This window comes from Lepidochelys olivacea (assembly GCF_965140295.1).
Source record: "Lepidochelys olivacea isolate rLepOli2 genome assembly, chromosome: 2".
NCBI lineage: Eukaryota > Metazoa > Chordata > Testudines > Cheloniidae > Lepidochelys > Lepidochelys olivacea.
In genome coordinates this window covers 253,939,695-253,962,760 of record NC_140412.1, presented here as the reverse complement: position 1 = coordinate 253,962,760, position 23,066 = coordinate 253,939,695, and the positions used below count along the sequence as shown (strand labels likewise).

The 23,066-nt window shown below is 44.2% G+C and overlaps 1 protein-coding gene across 3 annotated transcripts in view; it reads left to right on the top strand.

The window, feature by feature from the left end:
* DPP6 (dipeptidyl peptidase like 6) overlaps window positions 1-23,066 on the top strand; it is a 787,036-nt gene that overhangs the window by 98,364 nt on the left and 665,606 nt on the right. The window contains exon 1 of one of the 3 annotated variants that reach the window (XM_084618428.1): window positions 1,920-2,558. The exons of the other annotated variants lie outside the window; for them this stretch is intronic. Within the exon in view, the coding sequence (XP_084474554.1) occupies window positions 2,508-2,558 (51 nt within the window). The 5' untranslated portion in view covers window positions 1,920-2,507. Of the gene's footprint in view, window positions 1-1,919; window positions 2,559-23,066 lie in introns of those variants that run through there. 3 annotated transcript variants of the gene reach the window in all.

The window sequence follows — 23,066 nt, the reverse complement described above, 5'->3', positions numbered from 1 at the left end:
GAATACAAACCTTTTTACAAAGTGAGCTACAAACAGAGGTTAAAGCAAAGGGGAAATATAGAGACATGCAGCTCCTCTTCCTCTGTTAAAAGAAGGAGCTTTGCCTCCTGTTCTTGACTTGAATAGCAATGTTCCCCCCTCCTCCTTGGCTTCCTCCCTTCCAGTTTCAATCTTCTTTAACCACTAGACACAATTCTCTCTCTTTTTTCAGGGTCTTTTCCTTCCCCTTTGATTTCATACATTCTGTTATTTCTGCAATCAGTATTCATCTGTCAGCACCAGAAGGAGCAGCAGAGTCCTGAAAAGTGAAATTGATGGGATCCTACTTGGTTCCATTTTACTCCTCCTAGGCAGACTACTTCCCTGAGTAGTTGTATCAGTTTCATTTTCCTGCTGTTCCTAACCACCTCTGAGCAAATTACACAAGTAGGGGGGGGGGGAGAGCAGGAGCTGTTCTTCAACAGGGAATTTTTAAAATGTTAGGTAGTCCAAGAATGTGTGGATCCTGATCCAAATCTAACCCTATGGTTAGGGGTGGTGGTTGGTAAAGGGAGAGCTGATACATGTTTCAGAAGCAGGACACTGTACCTTTAAAAAGTGTGACCTATTGTCATCCCTTAAAAGTAACATTTGGGCAGGTCAGCCAGTGAGCACTTAGCTTGAATCTGGCGCCCTCCTCTGGTCTAGTGAGGAGCAGAAACGGCTAGGTCCAGCTTTCTATCCATTGGAGACAGTAGCGATAGCATGAGGCCCCTGGCCACGCTAAAGAGGAAAAGGAAGGGGGCGGGGCATCAATGAAAAGGTGAGGCGAGACTGGTCGGTGGTCCAAGGAGTAACAGCAAGAGAATGGTGCATGTTTGGCTTTATGAAATATAGACAGTATCTGCCCCTCTCTCTGCATTTCCCAAATTGCGTCCTGTCTCTCTAAATGCCACTCTTGCTGCCTACATAAGGGTTAAACCTCACACAATATATTGCTCCTGAGCCTTGACATTTTTGGAAAGCCTTTTAGATGATCATCCCAACATTTCTCTGATGCGGCGTTAAGCAGCCTCCGTGTTTATGCTAATAGGATTGTATTGAATTTTCTGCTGTTGTATATCATCCAAATTGCCTGTTTTCAATAGCATTGAAAAATACATGATGGGGTTTGTTTTATTTTATTAATAAAGGAGGCATCGAAACGTAACACCCCAATACACCTTTAGGAGTCATCGCCCCTCTCTACCAGCGGTTCCTTTGCCTTGCCACAAGCACCTGGGGGAGAAAACCAGCAGGAGGGTCATAGCATTAGAGTGACTGGACTGTAAATGAATCCTGCCTCTCTGCGTGTGTCAGCCCAAGAACAAAGTGGGGTTTTGAATGCCTGGGGTCGCCGCGGGAGGAAGGGTAGGAGGGAGACGTGGGTGCACGCAGGCAGGCACCAGCGGGCTGAATGAAGGACAGGGGGCTTGGGCAGAGCCGCAGCAGCCAGAGGGGCTCGGAGGGGTGGGGTCAGAGGAGACAGGGCGACCCCAGAGGGCGGCTGGGCTGGGTGCGTGGAGGCCACGCAGCAGCCCCCGGCGCGGCGGGCTCCCTGCCGGGGGACGAGCTGGGGACGCAGCGGCCGGCGGGATGCGGCTGCAGCCCGAGGAGCGGGAGCCTCGGGGGAGGGCTGGGGACGTGGCCGCGGCTGGGCCGGGCGGGGCGGAGCAGGGCGGCCCCGCCGCGGCGGCAGAGCGGAGTCTAGGCAGGCAGGCGGGGTGCAGCGGGGCAGGCTAAAGGCGCGTCACCATGGCAACGCGCCGTGCGTGACCCCCCCCCCAGGGTAAGGCCAGGATTTACAGCCCCACCCTGTGGGCAGCCGCCGGGCGGGTCCACTTCCTGCCTAGCCGCGGCCGGGGAAGAGTTAACGCCGGGGAGGGGCGGCTCCGGCTCCCGGGCCAGACGGCGCGGCTCCTGTTTGTGCTGAAGCCGTGCGCGGCCCCCGGGAGGGGGGGGACGCGCCGCCCTGTAGCGGGGTCTGAATGTGCTGGACCTCGACGCAAGTGGCGCTTCCTCTCGTCCCCGGTGTGAGCAGCAGCAGCAGCAGCCGCCTGCCCGCGGACCTGCCCTCCCACCCCCCGCTCCCGGCCCCGAGTGTCATTCAGCTCCCGCTCCCCAGACCCATCCCACAGGCTACTCGCAATAGCCGCCTGCTGCGTGCGTGAGTGCGAGTGAGTGTGCGGGGATGGGGCTGGCGCGTGTCTCTGTTTACCCGGGAGCTCTCGCCGGGCAGGAGCTGAAGCTGCTGGGTGTTGACTGAGGATCCCTTCCCCCGCAGAGCGTGGCTGGGTTTTTCCCTTGCCAAAGGGGAGCAGTTATCACTAATCTGCTCCAGGGGTGGAAGGACACCCTCCGCCCCACCAAAGAGCCGCCGCAAGGGCAAGCCGGCTCCTCGCTGAAGTGCTGGGGCCGCTGGATTAAGTAACTCCCGGGGAGCCGCACTCACTCACTCACTCCCGCACGCTCCCGCACGCAGAGCGAACATGAAGGAAAAGCCAATGATAAAAACCGCTAAAATGCAAGGAAACATGATGGTAAGTGGCCGCTGCTGCCGCCTCCAACGACTGTAAGTAATTGTGGGGCTCGTTCCTCGGGCTTGCAACTAGGCTCACCCCCCCCCCCTTTAGTGGAAGCATGTGGGGTGCCCCGGCCGGCTCTTCAGCCCCCCCCCCACTTTCGCTTTGCTTGGAGAGCCCTCCTCTCAGGCTCGGTTGATGGTGAATCGTGGCTGTGGAGTGCCCCTTTCCTAGCAGGGTTTTGCTTAGGCAGAGGCTCCCCGTGTGCCAGGGTCCTTTCTCCTGCCCCTGCTAGGCACTGTGCCAGGGAGAGGGGGATTGACTTGAACCTGTGGGTTTGGAGGGAGCCCCCCTCTGCCCCCCCCCAACGCAAGCGACTGCTCTGCTGTCTCTGCACTCTGCTGGGAGCTGCTGCTGCCCGGACCCTTGTGGCGAGAGAAGTGGGCACAGGCTGGCTGGGTGACGGCGAGAACCTCGCTCCCCAGGATTACAAAATGTCTGGAGAAGGGGGTGAGGCGGTTTTGGGGGGAGCTGCCGAGCCGAAGTGGATCGCTGCACAGACAACTTTGATAACTTGAGGGCCATAGTGGGGTTTTCCCTCTTCCCGGTCTGCCTCCTGCGTGACTATAGCAGTTGTCTTGATGTATGTGTTTGTTTCTCTGCACATCTGTCGTTCAGCCAACGGGGCTGGGGGGAAAACCCCCACCAAAGGCGGATGATCTCCCGGAGGAAGTGCCGGTTGCCATCTTGTGCTGCTAGAGAGATGTTTGTCTGTGTTGTCTGCTGTCTTGAGCCGCTTGAGGTGTTTGGGTTTTGCTTGGTTGGGGTAATTTTCCCCCCCCGCCCGCACGCCCTTTGCTTGCATGAGCGGATACTCTGCCGAACTGCAGGGATGCCATGGGTAGTGAAAGTGGATTGCAGCGGTGTGGTGGCGGTCTTTGTGCTGAGCAAGGGATGCCGTGAGACGTGATGTCTTTATAGAGGACTTGGCTTCCAAAAACAACTTATTGTAAATAACCCTGAAGCCTTTTAAAGACACCTGTTGACGATTAAAAACACACATACAAACATGTGAGATTTGTATTCCGCCTGCCCGCCTCTTAGGGAAATGCTCCCATTTAATGTAACGGGGGCAGCACGCTTTCCCCCCCATCCTGAGACGTGTAAGAAACGGCCAAGGTGTTCTAAATCCCGTGGTAAAATCACTCATTTTCTATACTATCAGGACAATCATGTTGCTTTTTCTAGCATTAGTTTTAACAGGAGGTGCCATGCGATGTGACCTGTGAATTCAAGTAAGGGAGCTGAACAGGAACTTCTGCAAACATTTCCCCCCTGGAATATTACCTTAAATGTGATTGCAACGTATTCTTTTTTATTATGCCTGTAAAAATACTTGGTGCTGGGGTTCTATACCATGCGGGAATCTGCTTTTTTTTCTTAAACTACTGTTGTAAAGGTCATTATAGTCCTGATATACACCACTAAAAGAATAATTGACCGCATGAAGTGATGCTGTCTATTAAGGGACAGTGTTAACCTAATTTACATACACAACATCACAGAATTAATAAAAACCTATAACACATTATCCTTTGGGCTCTACAGTCAAGAAATAATTGGAGGAAGGGATCCCATTACTATTACTTATTCAAACGGCTGTATCTTCTGGTGTTATTTCTCTGTGTGACAAAAATGGATCCATCTAAGCACTTCTGTGCTAATGCATGCGAGACTAGAGTGCCTGATTTAAAATCAAAATAACATTGTAGGAGCTGTCCGCCCAATCAGAGCCTGATGCGATAGGACTCAATGGAGGTTTGGCCACTGAATTCGGGTTAGCAGGGTCTTGTTAAATCGCAACCATAATATCTTATTGGCCACTCAACAGTCTGTCCCCCAACTCCAGTGCCAGTTTTTAATCTTGGTTTTGAAAAAAATAATATTTCAAGCTGAATTGGAATGCATACTGAGAGATTTTAGGAGAGCATAACTGTTAAACTGGCATGGGTGACTTAGATCCATACTACTTAACTTTGGGGGTTTGTTTTACTTGTAGGAGAACTTGTTTCTGTTATAATTTGGCCACAAGGACCTATAATTTGGTTTGTGGCAATTGAGCGTGTAGCTAATATTTAAAATGAGGGTTGACTTTTTTTTTTAATTTGGTGGACTCAGAATATTTTATCCAGAAAATACTGGAAAGCTTTTACCTTTCCTCAAAGTAACAATTACTGGATCCAATCCTGAAATCTAGGGCAAAACTCCCATTGACTTTAATGGAAATTCTAGCAACTTCAAACTGGTGCATTTCTTATCCTGGCACACTTTTTAAAAAATGTCATTTCAGTAAGTTTCATTTTACACATTTTTATTACTAGGAAAAAATGTAATCTTTGGTCATTCATATTAAAGCCTAATATTTTAAGTGTCCTTGCTAGATAATGCACATGGCAATATTCTTTAAAAAAAAAAAAATTCTGCATGTAGTGTGCATGCCTGTATGTGTTGTCTGAAGTAACTCTGATTGTATTGCAGTATGTATTATCTTAATTACCTGGCAGAATTTGAAAGGTTACTGAAAATTCAAAGCTTGCTGTTTGTTTGTTTTTTTGTTTGTTTGTTTTTTGACAGTTTCACTGTTGCTTTGGATCTTGACAAGAAACTAAGTACATATTGATTTTCTTCCTCTCTTTAAAAATCTCTCTTAAAATGAGATTTTTTTTCTTAAAATGATGTGACTGTGTGTGAGAATCTTGGCCCACACCTCACAGTGCACCCTGAAGTGTGGTGATCGCTCATGGAGTCACTACATCTGGGGATGTCTTTTTTTTTTTTTTTTTTTACTTTAATTAGACCAGCCAAAAGAGAAGTCATACTTGTGAGAGTAAGATACATTTTTGTATCCTTGTGGCAGTCTTTCACAATACGGTTTAAAAAAAATTTACCTGGACAAGTGTCATTTTTATTTTACTGAATTGTTTCCTATCCATCATTTGAGCTGAGGGACTGTCCTATATGGAAACACAGTTCACAGCCTTGATAATGGAGTGTTTCTTATTTTCATGGGAATGCTTTGGCAAGTGGTCACTTGTTTCCTTTTATAAACTAGGTCATATTCCATGAGCTTGTCAGGATGTTTTTCAAACTATTGTGTGGTAACAGAACTTGAATGATATTGGGCAAACTCTTTGCTCCTGTCATTATATACAAGTATTACTTAATTTTAATTAGAACTTTATTCCCCTCGGTTCCCCATCAATCTGAGCCAAGTCTGGCAAACGAATACTATTCCCTCAAGTAAGCATGTTTAATAAATCTATAGCTCCCTGGCTTTGCAGTGGCTGTCACCTCACACATGCCAATTTTCTTATATATTTGCAACAAAAACGATAGATGACTGTTTATTTTAGAAAAGGATCTCCAAAGTAGTGAGCCCTACAGGACCAAAGTCTGCCCCCACTTACACCAGTGAAAACCCAGTGGGCCAAATTCATGGCAGGCACAATTGCACTGAAGTCAGTGGAGTTGCACCCACATTTGCCAGTTGTGAACTTGGCACGTAGAGTTCAGTGAGAGAATGGCTTTAGTGAAGTTGTACATGAATAACGGAGGGCAGAACTGTATGTAAGGGAGAGTTTTATGACTGCTTTGTCCAAGCAATTTATTATTCAAAGGAACAGTGAAAGGAATGTGCACATCAATAGAACCCGTTGTGTCTGTTAGCAACAGAGTGGTGGTGCTGTCCAGTTCTTGTTCTGAATTTCATTGTCTGGCTACAACAGAGGTCAGCAACCTTTCAGAAGTGGTGTGCCGAGTCTTCATTTATTCAATTTAATTTAAGGTTTCATGTGCCAGGAATACATTTTAATGTTTTTTAGAAGGTCTCTCTCTATAAGTCTATATATTATATAACTAAACTATTGTCATATGTAAAGTAAACAAGGTTTTCAAAATGTTTAAGAAGCTTCATTTAAAATATAATTAAAATGCTGATCTTACGCCGCCGGCCCGCTCAGCCCGCTGCCAGCCTGGGGTTCCGTTCGCCTATGCCGACAGTAGGCTGAGTGGGGCCTGCGGCTGGGACCCTGGCTGACAAAGAGCCGGCAGCCAGAACCCCAGACCGGCAGCGGGCTGAGCGGGGCCGGCGGCCGGGACGCTGGCTCCTGCCAGCCAGGGTCCCAGCCGCAGGCCCCGCTCAGCCCACTGCCAGTCTGAGATCCCTGCCCTGCCCACATAGATGGGTACCTACCTTCTTCCTGGTTCTAGCCCATTCTCTTCCTTTCTCTCTGCACTGAGCTGAGGGTGGGAGTGCACTGAGCACAGGGCTGGGGTGAAGGAGCAGGCTGGGGATTGGGGTGTAGGGTCTGGGCAGGAGCTAGAATAAGGGAGGGGGCTCAGGGTTGGGGCAGGAGGTTTGCGTGTGGAGTGCTTACCTGGGCAGCTCCCACTTGGTGCGAGGGGTGCAGGTGGGTTGGGGGGCTGCAGGAGCTCTTGTTTGGTGCTCAGGGTCGGGGTGGGAATGTGGGGGGGTGCAGGAGTCAGGGCATGGGGTGTGGGGGGGCTGGGTATGTGTGGGGGGTGCTGGAGTCAGGGCTGGGGTTGTGGGGTCATGCAGGGGTCAGAGCAGAGGGCTGTGTGTGGGGGGCTGCAGGGGTCAGGGCAGAGGGCTGGTGGCATGTGAGGAGGGTGCAGGAGTCCGGACATGGGGTGGGGGGAGGCTGGGTATGTGTGGGGGGTGCTGGAGTCAGGGCTGGGGTTGTGGGGGGTGCAGGGGTCAGGGTAGAGGGCTGTGTGGGGGGAGGTGCAGGGGGCTGGGAGCACCCCTATGACCCTAGTCCACACCCCCAGCCCTCTGCCCACAGCAGCTCACAGCAGGGGGCTGGAGGAGATATGCCCTGATTCCAGTCCCCTTCCCCAAGGCCCTGTCTGCACCTCTTCTCCGCCTCCTCCCCCAGCAGCGAGCATGCTGCAGCTCTGCTTCTCCCCCCCTAGAAAGGGCCATCAGCTAATGGGCAGCAGAGAGGCAAAGGAGGAGGGGCAGGAACCCAGCATGGTGGGGGAAGAGGCAGAGGGAGAGAGGACCTTGGCTGCTCTGCAGCAGCAGCCGGCAGGACCAAGCTTCTTCACCCTGCCCCGGTGGGGGGGGGAGGACGGGGAAGAGTGGGCCGGAGCAGGCAGTATTTTTAATGGCGTGCTGCTACCTGCTGGGGTCCCGGCCTGGGTTCGCAGCGGGCTGAGCGGGGTCGGTGGCTGGGACCCGGCAGGCAGCAGCGTGCCATTAAAAATCGGCTCGCGTGCCATAGGTTTGCCAACCCCTGGGCTACAGTATTGTCTGTATTTAGAAAGTATCTAGACAGATCTTAGGCTGCTGCGTCACTTTTACATTTTACGATAATGAACACTGTGTATGTATATGCATGTATAGGGCTTTGTATATGTATTATGCTAATGCTTAGTTGGAGGGCTAAGGTGGTTAGAGGAACATATGGAGCCTTTCACATCTTGGCCTGGATTTTAATTCAGCCACATTAGCTGTGGCCAAAAACTGTTGCTATTTAGAGGTGAATGTCAAATAGGATTAGTGGCAAGTGTTCATAACACAAGAACTCAGTTTGCATCCTTATTTAATGCCTCAGAGAACCCAAGGATTGAACAGAGATAGAGATTGAGCTACACTGTCATCACCAGAGGACCATCCGTGTCATACTGGAGACATGTTGGTGCAACAAAATTGAGACACTTGATTTGCTACTGCCCTTTCTGCTGTTCAGTCTCTGGTCTTGTCAGTCTGGTGCCTGTCATGAGTAATAAATTCATATTAAAACAATAAAAGACATCAATGCTCTGTTGTGATTTCCCTTATTCACCATATTTCATTCCTAGGTTTATTGCTTGGAGATATAAATCACATCAGGCTGAAACTTGCCATAATGGTTCTCAGCCAGAGTACAGTTGTCTTTGCACTGATTCAGTGTAATCAGCCCATGTGGCAACTGATATATCTGGAAATCCATACGTTGAAGTACATTGTGAAATCTCACACTCTTGACTGTCCCTTCACCTTGGCTTCCTCTTCTCTGAGCCCCACATGTCCCATTTCTTTAGAGCATGCAATACTTTGATCGCACATGCAGTTAATTGTTTGTGTGCTATATGGATGACTGCTATTTTGGCTGACACGCCAACGATTGAAGCCGGGATCTCCAGTACTGAAAGCATGAGTCTCTACAGCTTGAGCGAAAGGGCCAGGCTCCATGTCTGGGAGCTGTAACAGACTCACATCTGTGGATCAGATGTAGAGGGGAATATGTAACACACCCTGACTTGTGGATTACACTATGATGTTATGTGCCCCAGACTGTGCAGTGCCCTAGGAAGTGCCAAAATATTCAAATTGCTGGCACTGAGGCCTAGCAGAAAAGCCCCAAGACCTGCTGAGCCAGTTCTGTTGCCCTCTTACAAGTAAGTGGAAATCAGCATCTTGACACACCTAAGATGGGATGGGAGAGGAAATCTCCCTGAGGATCCACTCATGGAAATTACCCCACATCATTCCACAGGGGGACAGGTTCTGCTCCCCTGAAGAGGACATGAGACCTTAAATATCGGGACTGTCCCTATAAAATTGTGACATCTGGTCACCCTATATAGGGTCCTCACTGCTGTACTATATGAGGGTGGAGTGGAGTTAAAAGAACTGAATGAGCTGGCAGTTGCAGCATTTGCGGCTTTTTGGCCAGTGGGAGAAACCACTGCAGATGGCATGAGTTCAGCTGGATCTGAGTTACAACCAGAGCTTGTAAAACACTGAGGATTGCTGTTGTGTATGTCTGCAAGGCTTTGTACAGGAACTGCAGACCCAAAGCTTTCCCACTGCGGTACAGAGGATGTGTGGGGTTTTTGTTTTTGTTTGTTTGTTTCACCTAATGTAGATAAGGCCTCATGGGTGATGTGTCCCACTGTTTTCAGGTTTGTTTTTTTTTCCAGGTGAAATCCTCCCAAACCTGTTAAAGAACAGGTGAATGTGAAAAGCTCCCTAGTATTTGATCAAATCTCTGTGAGTCTGTATTGTGAGAAGTAAGCAGTGTGTGTATTTTCAGTGTGTGAAGATGGTCCAGAAATGGAAAACATAAGGCTTACCTTCAGATGAAGTAAAATCATCTGCACTCATGGCTGCTGCATGCCCTGATGCAGCAGACTGCATATGTGATGAGCAAAGCGGTCAGCACTAGTGTGAGAATCCCTTTTAGGTTGAGTTAGAATCATTTGCCTGGCACAACCTTCTATCAGCTCAGGCATGCATACAGACAGTATGTAAATTTATTGGGGATTAATTCTGGTAACCCATTAGAGGACCTAATTCTGAAATCCATTATTCAGCCTTTATTCAGGCAAAACTTCCACGAAACTTGATGGGATTACTTCTCCCATTGAACTCAATTTACCTGAGTAACTGACTTCAGGATTGAATCTAGAGACAACCTCTAATATTACAGTAAGGATTTTTCATTATATTTTAAAGATCTGAAATGGTGAAATATACTGAATTTTACCAAAAGAGGGGAGGGCAAGGAAAAAAAATAAAAGAAAAACAGAGCAAGTTATTTAAAAACTCAGGCGGTTACAATTTCAGGCCCTGATCCTGCAATTGACTGAACAGTCACGTATATGCTGGAGTGAATGTGGCCTCATTCTGCATGTTTTCTACCTGCAGAATCTCATCAGTCCCTCAGATTGCTCACAGGGTTTACCAGACTCCAGGACCTTTGTTCGGCTGTGATTTTATTGATGATGCAGATGTGTGCTAGAGATATGGCAATCAAGGATGATATCTAGCATGTTTTGTTTGGTTACCCTTTTGCACTGATGTTATTAAAAACACAGATGGAAAATGGAATTATAGTTAGGCATGTTTCCTCTACTATAAATACTGAATGTTTTTTCTATAATATATAACACAACCAGAACATCCCAGAAATGAGTTTATATTGCTTTTTTTTCTTGTGTCTAATTATGAGGATGTGAAAAACATACTTGTACTAATGTCTTCTCATCAGACTTTAAGAGGGCTGAAAGTACCTTTCATGAAGATCTAGTTTGTGAAGCAAATGATTGTAATGCGAGAATGTTACTCTTTATGAACTCTGGTTATTGATCCAGTTAAAAACAGATCTGTGGTCCATAGGAAGGATATCTGAAGTGCTGGTGAATGGAGCAGTAGTTAAAAATTACAGCATGTCTTCATTTTAATAGGGCCCAGTCCTGCCTAATCTTCCCATTCATTGGGAGCTTTGCCAGTGAAGAAAGTTCAGGGTCAGTCTCATATGGTCCTTGTACTGTATTGTTTCTGCGTACTGTATTGCAACTTAATATTTTAAATTTGTTAAAATCACTTTTTTTAAATAAAGATGTTTTTCTAGATGATCTGGATACTTTCCTTGGATTCAAACATGTAAAAAAATCTAAAAATGAGTTACATTAAAAGTATTAACTTTTCTATTGATCTTGTATTTTCATTTCTTTGAGCTCTAGGAAGTTGTTTTTATAGATGTATTTTGCCTTTATAAAGGGACTGATTCTTACTGTGTGTTTGTACAGTACCTAGCAAAACAGGTACCCTGGTTGTGGGGTAGGTGTCTTTGGATGCTACCTAAGGCAAACAAATAAATACATGATATTTATAAGCAATAATGGTTAAAACAGAAATCGTATACACCAGAGGCATATTCCCTATTTTGGCCTCAATTCAGAAAAATCATTGATTATGTGTTTAATTTTAAAGGGTAGCATATGTACTGGTGCTTTACCGAATCGGGACCTATAAGAAGACTATAACACAGATGCAGCAGTCTAACACCTGTCCAGCCATCTGTCTTATAGTTCTGTACTGGTGTCCAGCACTGTGCTGGATAAGCATTTTCCAAGTTAAATAGCTTGGTGTAACAAGTTCCTTAGTGGTCTTCCTGGCATCTTCAGCTTGTTTATGTTTTATGGTTATAGAAGTTCTGTTTTGGGGTTGTGTAATTTTTTGCTTTTTTGCTTAATAATTGAAAACTGGTGCACTGTTGTATAGCCAACACATTCCAAGGGATACTGTGAATACACAATAAATATCAATTCAATTCCATGTCGCTAACATGAATTTGGAACATCTCACATACGTAGTGTCCACCCAGGAGTACTTACACAGGGCTATCAGTAATGGCGGTGTTTTAATGAATTACATATTTATTAGCCCCTAAACCCTTACCTATCCCTGGTTTAGAATATTCTTTGATGTTTGAAGCTGATTCTGAGTATGTGTGGTGGTTACTTCTCATAAAGTTTAGAGTCCTCACAAATTTCTTTGCAATGTTAATCAAAGTCCATTGTGGCAATGGCTATGGTAAAAAGTGAAAGGAATTCTGAGGCAGTGTAGGAAAATCAGGGCTGATGTTCTGAAGAGAAGTGAGATAAGGCAAAGGTGTATCAAGTCAAAGGAGATCCAGCCATGATATAAAGAAAATGACTCTTTTCAGTGCAAAGGGATGGTTAGCGTTTTACCCAACAAAGAAAGGCAAGTAACACCAAAGCAAACCTATTGACAACTATCTGCAGTGTGGACAAAGTAGAAGCTATGGCAGTGTTGTTATGCCAGGAACAGCCAACAAGTATCAGTTCAAGTCTTTTCAAGTGTAAAAATGTAGAGAACAGAAAACTCAAATCTAGAGAGATTAAATTATGATACAAGGAAAGGCACAATGATATCAGTGATGCCAGAATGTGCATTTAACTCTTTCTGTATTTTGGATGGGAGGCTCTTGGGTTTCTTCACAAGGTTCCCTCTTTATTGCCTTCTTACCTGTGTCTGTCGAGTTTAAGACTTACAGCTTTTAACTACAGTAGAACCTCAGAGTTACGTACACCTTGGGAATAGAATTTGTTCAGAACTCTGAAACGTTTGTAACTCTGAACCAAAACACTGTGGTTCTTTCAAAAGTTTTCAACTGAACATTGACTTAATACAGCTTTGAAACTTTACTATGCTGAAGAAAAATGCTGCTTTTGGCATCTTAATTTTAATGAAACAAGCAGAGAAAGTTTCCTTATATGTCAAATCTTTTCTAATCTTTACCTTTATTATTTTTTTTAGTAGTTTAACACAGTACTGTACTGTATTTGTTTGGGTTTTTTTGTCGCTGCTGCTGCCTGATTGCATATTTTTAGTTCCAAATGAGGTGTGTGTGGTAGACTGGTCAGTTTGTAATTCTGAGGTTCGACTGTATGTAGAAAGCATTTTATTTTAGTGTGGGATTTGTTTTACCTGTACTCTGTTTTTAAGAATTTGTTGTGTACATTGTGACATTGGAACATAATGCTGACATGTCTTAATGGTTCGTGGTTGACAAATGCAGACACTGGGGCTGAAAACTCTGCTTTTTGCAATCCTAAAGAAGGCTTGTTGCGTGTAACTGTGACCGAGGAAAGGTAAACACTTACCAATATTAAGCAAGGTGGAAGGGATTGGAGGCCTTGCGGTTGGTAATGTGGTGTGAAACCTTTCACTTTTAGGTCCATTTGAATCCAGCCCCGGCTAGTAGCTGTTGAAAGTTCTAATATCCATTGACTGCTTGATGGTCTTAGTCCAGCTGTGGACTAGAGTCCCCATCACAAAGAGCACCACCACAACGGGCACCTTCATTGACAGACACAGGAGGACCTGACTGGGCAAGGAAAACGAATGATTTCTCCACTCCTAGAAGTGGTCCCTTTAGAGCAGGGTTGAAACACATTGGTGAGGTGGTTTGGGGGAAGTTGCATTGTCATTCCCCAGGCTGTATCATTTCTGTGAATAAATGGGGCATCAATCACCAAGATGCTGTCATAAACACTATAATGTAAAACAAAAACTACATCAAAATGCCAGTCAGTGTCCATGGCAAGGAAACATGGATGAAAGTCTGGGGACAGCCGCTCTTATAAAATGAGGGAAGACAAAACATCAGTGAGAGAGTCTGGTCAAAATTCTATCGTGTCAGTAAAATGATACAACTTGTGTATCCATACCAGTATGGGAGGTAGTATGGGAGCATGGTGGTATTGTTTACTATACACTTCTTATTTGCAAGCAGAAAAAATGTCATGTGATGGTGAGAGGAAATGCAGAAATGGTATTGTACAGAAACAACTTTATGATGTGAAAAAAGGCAGTAACAATTCCCAGCTATTAAGACGACATGCTGGTATAAAAAGCAAAAGAATATTAATGCAACTCTATTGATGCAAAGCTATAGTGTGCGAAAATATAATTGAAGGTCAGATGCCACATTTCTCCAATACAGAGATGCTTAAGAATGCAAATACCTCCTGCTCTGGTGGGAAAGGCAAGTCCAGAGACATAACTATAAACATGAGAAAGGACAAACATACGGTAACGCAATGCTAAAGGTCTGATCAAAATGCAGATGTTCACCTGAATAGTGCGTTGTTTTTTTTAATGAATGTGTCACTCAGCTCATATAGTCCACAAGATTCTCTTCTTGCAGCATAAGCTGCCCTTGGTATCCTTTTTGATTGCAGATTCCAGTAAAATGTCATTGTTACTGGTTGGTTTGCTTGCACAGCTGCATGAACTCAAATTGCTTTGTCCAGTGGTTTCCTGACTCTTGCAGGCTGCAGTCCATGTAAGACAACTGTGACGACTTGTCCCAAACTTTCCATTTTAAACATCTGCTCACAGATAGGCCCATTTATAAAATGTCAGTTTTTCCTTTTTTCTACAGTGTATCCAGTCATAAAGAGAGGAAATGTAAAATGAAAACTACATCAAAATGCCAATAAAAGTAATACACAAAAGAAAAGAAACTAAGCTGTGGATGTCATGGTGGCTTTAGCTTTATAAAATTATTGATGTAACATTGTATAGTTCCTGAGAGGAAATATTGTCTTACAGCTAAGGCACTGAACTCTGATGCTCAGCAAATCTGGGTTCAACTCCCAGCTCTGCCACAGATTTCCTGTGTGACTATGGGTAAGTGTCTTAGGCTATGTCTACACTTACAATGGTATGTATAGTACAGGCACTACCCATGTAGCTGCATGCTGTAGTGAAAGGCTCTAGCAGCAGGGGAAAGGCTCTGGTGGTGAGAAGCTGCCAGAGCTTTTACTTGCTGCCATAACCTTTTCCCGCTGCTGGAGCCTTTTGCTGCAGCGCAGAAAGGCTCCAGCAGGCGGAGGCAGAGGGACACTATGCTGTTAAAAATAACAGTGTAGATGTGGGATGCACTGCTTGGGCATGTAGAGAGTCTTATAGGTGTATATGCTCTGGGGAATCAGGTGTGTAGGGCACTCTACTGTAGTCACCTAAACTGTGCCTCACCAGCTACACTGCCATGTATACCCATGCTAGCAGGGCACGGAGGGTCTGTACACTACATACCATTATAAGTGTAGATGTACCTTTAAACTCGGTGCCTCAGTTCCCATCTGTAAAATGGGGGTACCTCTTTTGACTCTTTGTCTTGTCTATTTAGACTGTAAGCTCCTTGGGTTAAGGACTGTTTCACTGTGTGTATGTGTGTGTTTTACCTAGAACAGGATTCCACTGTGCTAGTTTGGGGTGTTTTGAGTGGTACTCTGTTATAAGAAATTAATAATAAGCATTTGGTTGATGTATGGAAAAATTGTACATATAAGAGCAATGGACAATTAGTTATAACATTGCTCTATGCCAGTCAAAATGCACCTACAGTATCTACTGTTTTATTTTCATGTACAAAGAAAAGTAAGGAAAATATTGTATAAGTTCCATTTTTGCATGTGATTTATGTGTTTGTGTCTGTTTAGTGTGTTTTTTGTCTTCTTTAATCAAAAACCTGAGCAGAGTTTTTTCATATGTGGTGGACAGCAATTTACTCTTATTCCTGGACCAGACATTATCCTATATGTAAAAATAAGCTATTAAATATTTTTAAATGGCTATGACAGTCTTTGGATGATGACTATTAGAAATGGTCAAAAATTTTCCAAAGGAATGTTTTTCTGTTGAAAAATGCTGTTTCATCAAAACCAAACTTCCCACGAGAACATGTCAATTTTGAAGAAATTTTGTTTTGAAAAAAAAAATACTCAGTTTTGTATGCAGTGTTGTAGCCATGTTGGTCCTAGGATATTAGAGAGACAAGGTGGGTGAGGTAATATCTTTTATTGGACCAACTTCTGTTGGTGAGAGAAACAAGCTTTTTAGCTACACAGAGCTGCTCTTCAGGTCTGTGTAAGCTTGAAAGCTTGTCTCTCTCCCCAACAGAAGTTTGTCCAATAAAAGAGATTACCTCACCCAGCCTGTCTCTCTAAGTTTTGAAATTTTGGAAATGGAAAGTTTTGACTTTCCCCTCTCCCCCCCTCCCTCCCCAATGACTTTTAGCTCTCTTATTACAAATAAATATATATATATATATATATATATATAAAATGTTGACATTTTAAATGAAACATTTTGATTGACCTGAACTGAAATTTGTTTCATGTGAAATTTCAAAAATTTTTGTGTTTGGACCAATTTGGAACAAACAAGTGTTTGGAAATGGAAATTTCAGTTACTGCACATCTCTAGTGATTATACATCTTAACACACACATTCTTTCTCACACCATGCCCCATAACTCAGGCATACTTTGAAAAAATAGTAAAATAACACTGAACTGCCCGAAGAAAGCATGCTGAGTTATAATGCTATCAATTGGTATTTGTAGTTAGCAGGTTTATTATGGCAGTGCCAGTGCCTAAGGGCCAACCAAGAGTGGGGTCTCATTGTGCTAGACTCTGAACAGAGCAGTAGACAGTTCCTGCCCTGAAGAGTTTACAATCTGCATAGACAAGACAGACACAAGGTTGGGGAAATGGATATAACACAGAAGCCTAGTGATCAATATGATGGCAACAAACATCGTGTTACACAATTTTTTCATCCTTTACTATTGTAATGAGAGGTCACACACTTCTGTATAACCCCTATAATATCCAGCACAATATTTTAAGCGTGTATTGACTTCCATTGAATGCTTGCAATAATAAAGTGAGCAGGATTTGGTCCAGAGAGGTTTAAATTACAGTAACGAAGCTTTCACATAGTTGGGGGATTTCATTTTCTTTTCCTTCTTTTATTAAAAAAGAAAATAAATCTGCAATTTGAGATTGTAATGGGTTTGGTAGATGCCTCTGTGTTGCTGTCCCTTTGGATCTGATCTGATTCCAAAGCAATCATTCTGGCCTGCCCAGTAAAAATGCAGTGGGTGTTTTGTAGCTGTTTCGATCCCTATAAAAATGCCTGTTTAAGTCATTACCCAAGGTGTACAGAAGTGAACTGAAGTATTACTCTGTGCCTTCTTCAAACATCATGGTGTGGTTTCCAATGTATTGTTCCCAAATCTCCTTGTGGACAAATCTGCTTCAAATGTGGCCCCCAGAAGAAAACCTACAAATCCCACACTGGGTGGTGAAATCCCTACTCAGGCTCAGGTGCCACCACAAGCATAGTTTGAGCCTTTAAACTTACCCCTGCAGAAGGGGCAGAGTCCAGCACAGGGGTGGGCAAACTTTTTGGCCTAAGGGCCACATTGGGGTGCGAAACTGTATGGGGGGCTGGGCTGGATAGGGAAGGCTGTGCCTCACCAAACAGCCTGGCCCCCACCCCCATTCGCCCCCTCCCACTTCCTGCCCCCTCAGAACCTCCCACGCATCCAACCCCCCCTGTTCCCTGTCCCCTGACTGCCCCCCCCAGGCCCCCATGCCCCTTATCCAATGCCCCGGCCCCCTTACCATGTCGCTCAGAGCAGCATGTCTGGCTGCCATGCTGCCTGGCACCAGACACGCTGCTGTGCTGCCCTGCATGAGCGCACAGCCCTGCCACTTGGAGTGCTGCCTGCATGGCGGCATGGCTGCGGGGGAGGAGGGACAGCAGGGGAGGGGCCAGGGGCTAGCATCCTGGGCCAGGAGCTCAGGGGCCAGGTAGGATGGTCCCCTGGGCCGGATGTGGCCCACGGGCCGTAGTTTGCCCACCTCCGGTCTAGCTGCATCTCCCCAGGAGGAGCACAGTGAAGAGGATGTGACTGTCATAATTCCTCCTGGTTTGCCCTTGCTCTGGGGAGCCATTTGTTCCCTCCCCCCTACCACCCCTTTTCAGGATGTAGCATACTCCCCCTGCTTGCCTGGCCACTTTTGGCTGTGGTGAATGTTTAGGGAGGTGGAGCCAGGGGTTTGCCTACAGCTGGGAGTGCTGGGTGTACAGTGGTGATGGAAGATCTTATGCCCCTTACACTCCTTCCTGTAACTGCATAAGTTTTGGGGCACAGTCTATAGGCTATGGTGTTGCTATCTGATATACAGCAATGAGCACTTGTGCATAGAACAATTTGAACTACTTTCTGGAGGATCTGGATGGAGGTGTCCCCATTTGATCTATGTTTCTTATTATCCTTACATTACTGACATGACATATATGGAGACGTGGTGGTGCATTGTTGCAAAACGTATCATGTAAACGTTTAGTCCAAAGAGCTGAATTTTGCAAACTAACCATATGTTGCTGTAGACAAAAGCAGGCACTGAACATGTGCAGTGTGTGAGATAACTTGGCCTTTAAAAAGGAAAGCAATGATTTGTTTTAAGGCCACAGTGCACATAGGAGCCCTGTCTACAGGAAATGATACCTTCAGCCTTCTGTGTTATATAGGAAGAAGACCACAGATTCTGGCTGCACGGCAAGCTGACCTGACCTAGTCAGAAAGCTGGATGGCCTGTTGCATAAAGCCATCTTCCTCTGAAGGAGTTCCAGCCCTCCACAGCAGGGACTTGTGGAGCACTCCTGTAAATGACCCTGATTATCACTTTCATAAATGATTCTGCATTTTGCAACCTAATGGGTAATGATGTGAAAGACACTGAACAAGATTTTTAATTATAGCAAATGGAATCTGTGCTCCCTAATCGGATTGCTGGATAGGTGGCTATTATTCACTGCTAAAGGTTAAAACATTAAACTTCTGCTTGTCATCAGGCAGACTATTCATAAAAGCACTGGCTAGTTGTTGTTTGTTTTTAAATTACCAGCTCTTGTGGAAGCTCGTAGATCAGTTTTCCAATCCTGTCTGAATGTATCAAGTCAATAGGTGTAAGAGGATAGCAGCATAAGGCACAAATATCCATCATCTAATGTGAATAAATCTAGGGTCAGTCATTTCAGGAGTGAACAAAAGGATCAGAACTTGTTGGTGCCTTGTGCTTTCAAAAAGGCAAACTTTAGTAGCACGCACCAGACTTGGTGTGAAATTTTGTGAGATCAGAGTTAGGCTTTGTCTACACTTCCTGCCTTTTAGCAACACAGCTGTGCTGCTAAAAAGCACACAGTGTAGCTGCTGTTTGTCAGCAGGAGAGAGCGCTCCTGCCGACAACGCACTGTTCACTCTGGTGCTTTTTGTCGGTAAAACTTTTGTCGTTTCGGGGTGTTTTGTTTTTTTTTTAACACCTCTGAACAACAAAAGTTTTGCTGACAAAGTTCCAGTATAGACAAAGCCTCAGTGGGTGATGCTTTTGAACCACCTTCTTTCTCTCTCCTTCCTGATGTGTGCCTCTTTCCCATTGTTTTCTTGTTCTGGTCTGACTTGGGGACTGAGTGTCTGATCTCCCGCCTCCTTTGCACAGCTGCACCTTTAATTCACTGACTGTGTTTAGGCAAACCAGGTAGGACTTGTTGATAAGCGCATTTTTTGCAACGGTCATGCATTAGTACAAACCCCCAGAGTAGAAGTGCTGGCGCAGCTTACCCTGTTTTTTAGAGTAAGCCACACTGCTGCAAATCACCTTTTAGTCTGGTGTCCCACATCTACACTAGGGATTTGCATTGGTGCAGTCACGTTGGTGCAAAAATCCACATTATAGGCAAGCCCCAATTAACCTGTCATATGTTTACCTATTTGTAAAATGGGCAGCCTAGCACTTACCTATCTCACAGCGGTGTTGTGAGGCTTAATTAATTGAGGCTTATAAAGTGTACGGAGATCTTGGATGAAAGACATTATATAAATGCTAATAACTCTTTGCCCCACTCCACTGTTGCTTTTTTTTCTTTATTAGAATCAACTTGTCAGCTGCAGAGAAACTAGCACTGTGCTCTTCCACAAAAGCAACTTTGCCCACATTTCTTATTGTGGAGTGAAATTTATATTAATCAGAAGTGGCTCTCACATAGCCTTGGAAATTAGACTAAAGGCCCACAATCGCTAGTCAATTTAACTCTCAGCATGCACCACAGGTGAAGTGTATTCATAAAGGAGCAAAGTTTTGCCAGCTGCTGGCAACATTTGTCTAGCGGAAGTTAGTTGCTGAGGAAGAAATTAGTCCATGTGTATTTAAAGATTGATCTCTGATGATGGGAGGGGCTACTTTTCTTGTCAGTCCTGGTCATTTGGTATAATAGAAGCATCTCGATACTTATATGGACCCATCACCGTAGTGTCTCAGCATCCTTGTTAAGGGGTCAGAGTTGCCTGCTGCTACAATATGGCTGAGATTTTTCCAAAGCTCTTGATGGGATTTGGATGTCCTGTTCCAATATATTTTAATTATACCCAGGCAACTTCGACGATGTCAGCCTGAATGTTGTGCCTTCAGAATGACCATTATTTTCTCTAAAATCTTTTCTATAAAAAACCTTTTGCCTTTGTTAGAATATATTTGTTTATGCTGGTCTTTTATGAGGTTTTAGAATAAGGAAATGGCAGGGAGGTTTGTTCATTTCAAGTTAAGGCTAAAGATGCCAGATTGATAGCCCTGAAAACCCCAAGTCCATCCGCACAGCTGGGATAGCATGAGTAGATAAATTGTCTGTCAACGTACTGCCCAATCCAAGAGCATCAGCTCTGTTTCAGGGGATATTGCTTACAAGGTACTTCATTTGTTTCAAGCCTGTTCAGTGCTTGGCCATTCTGCTGAGATTGCCAGTAAACCATCTGAAAGGTGATGTGGAAACCTGTCCACAAGAACTGCACTGAGACCCATTTCACATATGCCACCAGTGATGGTTTTGAAATATGGTCCTGGTTGACCATGACTGAAACACTGATCTCAAGGGGCAAAGCAAATCTCCTAAGTCCTGACAGTCCCCACTTAGCATCTAATCCAGCTCCTGTTGACATCGATGGGTATTTTCCCATTGATTTCATAGTCATAAAATTTCAGTGGAAGCAGAATAGGAACCTAAGGCCCTGATTTAGCAAGGTAGCTTATGTGCATCCTTAGCTTTAAGCATGGCAGTAGTCCCACTGACTAAGTGCTTTGAATCAGGGACAAAGTGCTTAGGCTTTTCCATGACACTTATGTGGCTGCCGGAGAAACTCTAATGACAATCTCTCTTCATAACTCAAAAAGTTTCTTTTTTTCCTTAAAAGTTTGTATCCATCTGGACAGTTCAGTATTTTTGCTGATTTGGCTCCTAAGTTTCTTAGAGCCTGCCTTGCAGAAAGCGACGTACTGATTGCAGTTTTATTGCAGGAAGCAGGAGGATTGGGCTGTAACTTTTTTTTTTTTAATTAAAGTTGTTTATTACTTATTTAGTAAGGATACTTTTAAGCTGATCCTGTGGAAATAATGACTCAAAGGGTTCACTGGGGAATCACTGCACGATTCCACAAAGATCTCAGAGTGAGTGAAATCATCTATCAGATATGGTAAATAACATTAGGCATTTTTGTAAGGTCCCTTTTAAAAAAGTTATATATTTTTAAAGATTAATACCCCTAAATTAATGGTTTTAACATCTACCTAGACACTTACAATTTATAATTGCAAGAATGACTGGTTTTGCACTCTTGATTTTTCACTGTCATTGGGCTGACAGAAGAACTGACGTTTTAGGTAGACTGCTACTTGAAGGCTGCAAAATTCTGTGAAGCAATGTGAGTAATAATTTTATAACTTCCGTTGATGCCTCGGACAAGAATGAACCATCTGTGGGGTTTCTGCAAATACGGGGTATGCTCTCAAGAATGCACAGCTGAAACTCATGATGAATATATATTATTTACCCATGAGATCCGGCATTCTTTTTTTCTGATGGTAGGTAACATTATTTTTGAATATACTGACAAATAGAAAAATTAGTAAATTAAAATAAATTCACTGTAAGAACAAACCCCCACTAAAAACACAACAAAGAAACCTTCTGTGGTGTTTAAAGAAAAAGAAAAATGCTTCCTTTTAACAATCACAGCTCGACTCTTCTGCTGCTAATTTGCAATGGGTTTGCATAGCTATAAAGAAGCACATCTATTTCATAAGGATTCTTTTACTTACTGAAAAGTTATGTTTGTAATAAAATGTAAACTGCACTTTTGCACAATTTAGGCACAGTTTTCCTCATCTAGGGCCTGATCCAAAACCCACTGAGTTTAATGCAAAGACCCTCCTTGACTTCAATGGGCTTTGGATCAGGCCCTCTGTCTCCTCCTATCCTGCCAGCGTTTGTGCATGTGAGTAACTTTACATATGAGAATAATACAAAAGTATAGCTGGGTTCAAAAAAGAACTAAATGAGGTCAGGGATGGGTCCATCAATGGCTATTAGCCAACATGGTCAAGGATGCAAACCCATGTTCTGGATGTCCCTAAGCCTCAGACTGCCAGAAGCTGGGAGGGCGAGACTGGGTGGATCAATCCATCTGCTCTGTACTGAACGCTCCCCTTGATGCTATGATACTGGCCACTGTCCAACGCAGAATATTGGGCTAGATGGATCATTGGTCTGACCTAGTGTGGCAATTATGTTCTTAAGTGCTATTGAACTCATTGAGGTGACTTGTGAGAGTAAAGTTACTCGCCTAGGTTAGTGTCTGCAGGAGCAGCCCATTAGTATATTTCACCGTTATGTCGAGTAAACTGATGCAACTTTCATTTTATATCCTTCAAGTCTTGCCTCTGTGGCAAAGATGACTTCCCTTTAACTACTTGATCCTGTATTTTAATACAGGACTGTTTAAACTAACTGTCCTGTCATTTGTAGTTGAGACACTCATTGGTTGTCAGTAACAACACTTCCATGGTGCAGTTGATAGTATGATACCCTATGCGCACAATTACTTCACAAATGCATTTTTCTCCATTATAAATTAGGTTCTAATAGGTTAGCCTTGAACATTTATTATGGCTTTAAGCAATGCATTTCAATTGTCTTTAAAACATTTTGATAAAGAGATCTGAAGAGCAATGTCTAAACAATTGGTGTGAGGATTTTAGTATTTCAGTTATTTTCTTCTGTAGGCCCAATATTCAATGGAAAACACATGAAACATATCTGCCTTTTGATTATTAAAGTTTAAAAACATTCATGGACTGGAATGAAGTTGAATCAGTATGCTTACTAGTGTTTGAATATTGTGGATTTTCTAATTGTGCTGATCAGAATCTCAGTACGGGCCCAACTGATCAGATTAAAGACCATTTTGATCAGACATTCAACTGGACAAAGAGCGGTACAAATAAAGAAATGAGGAA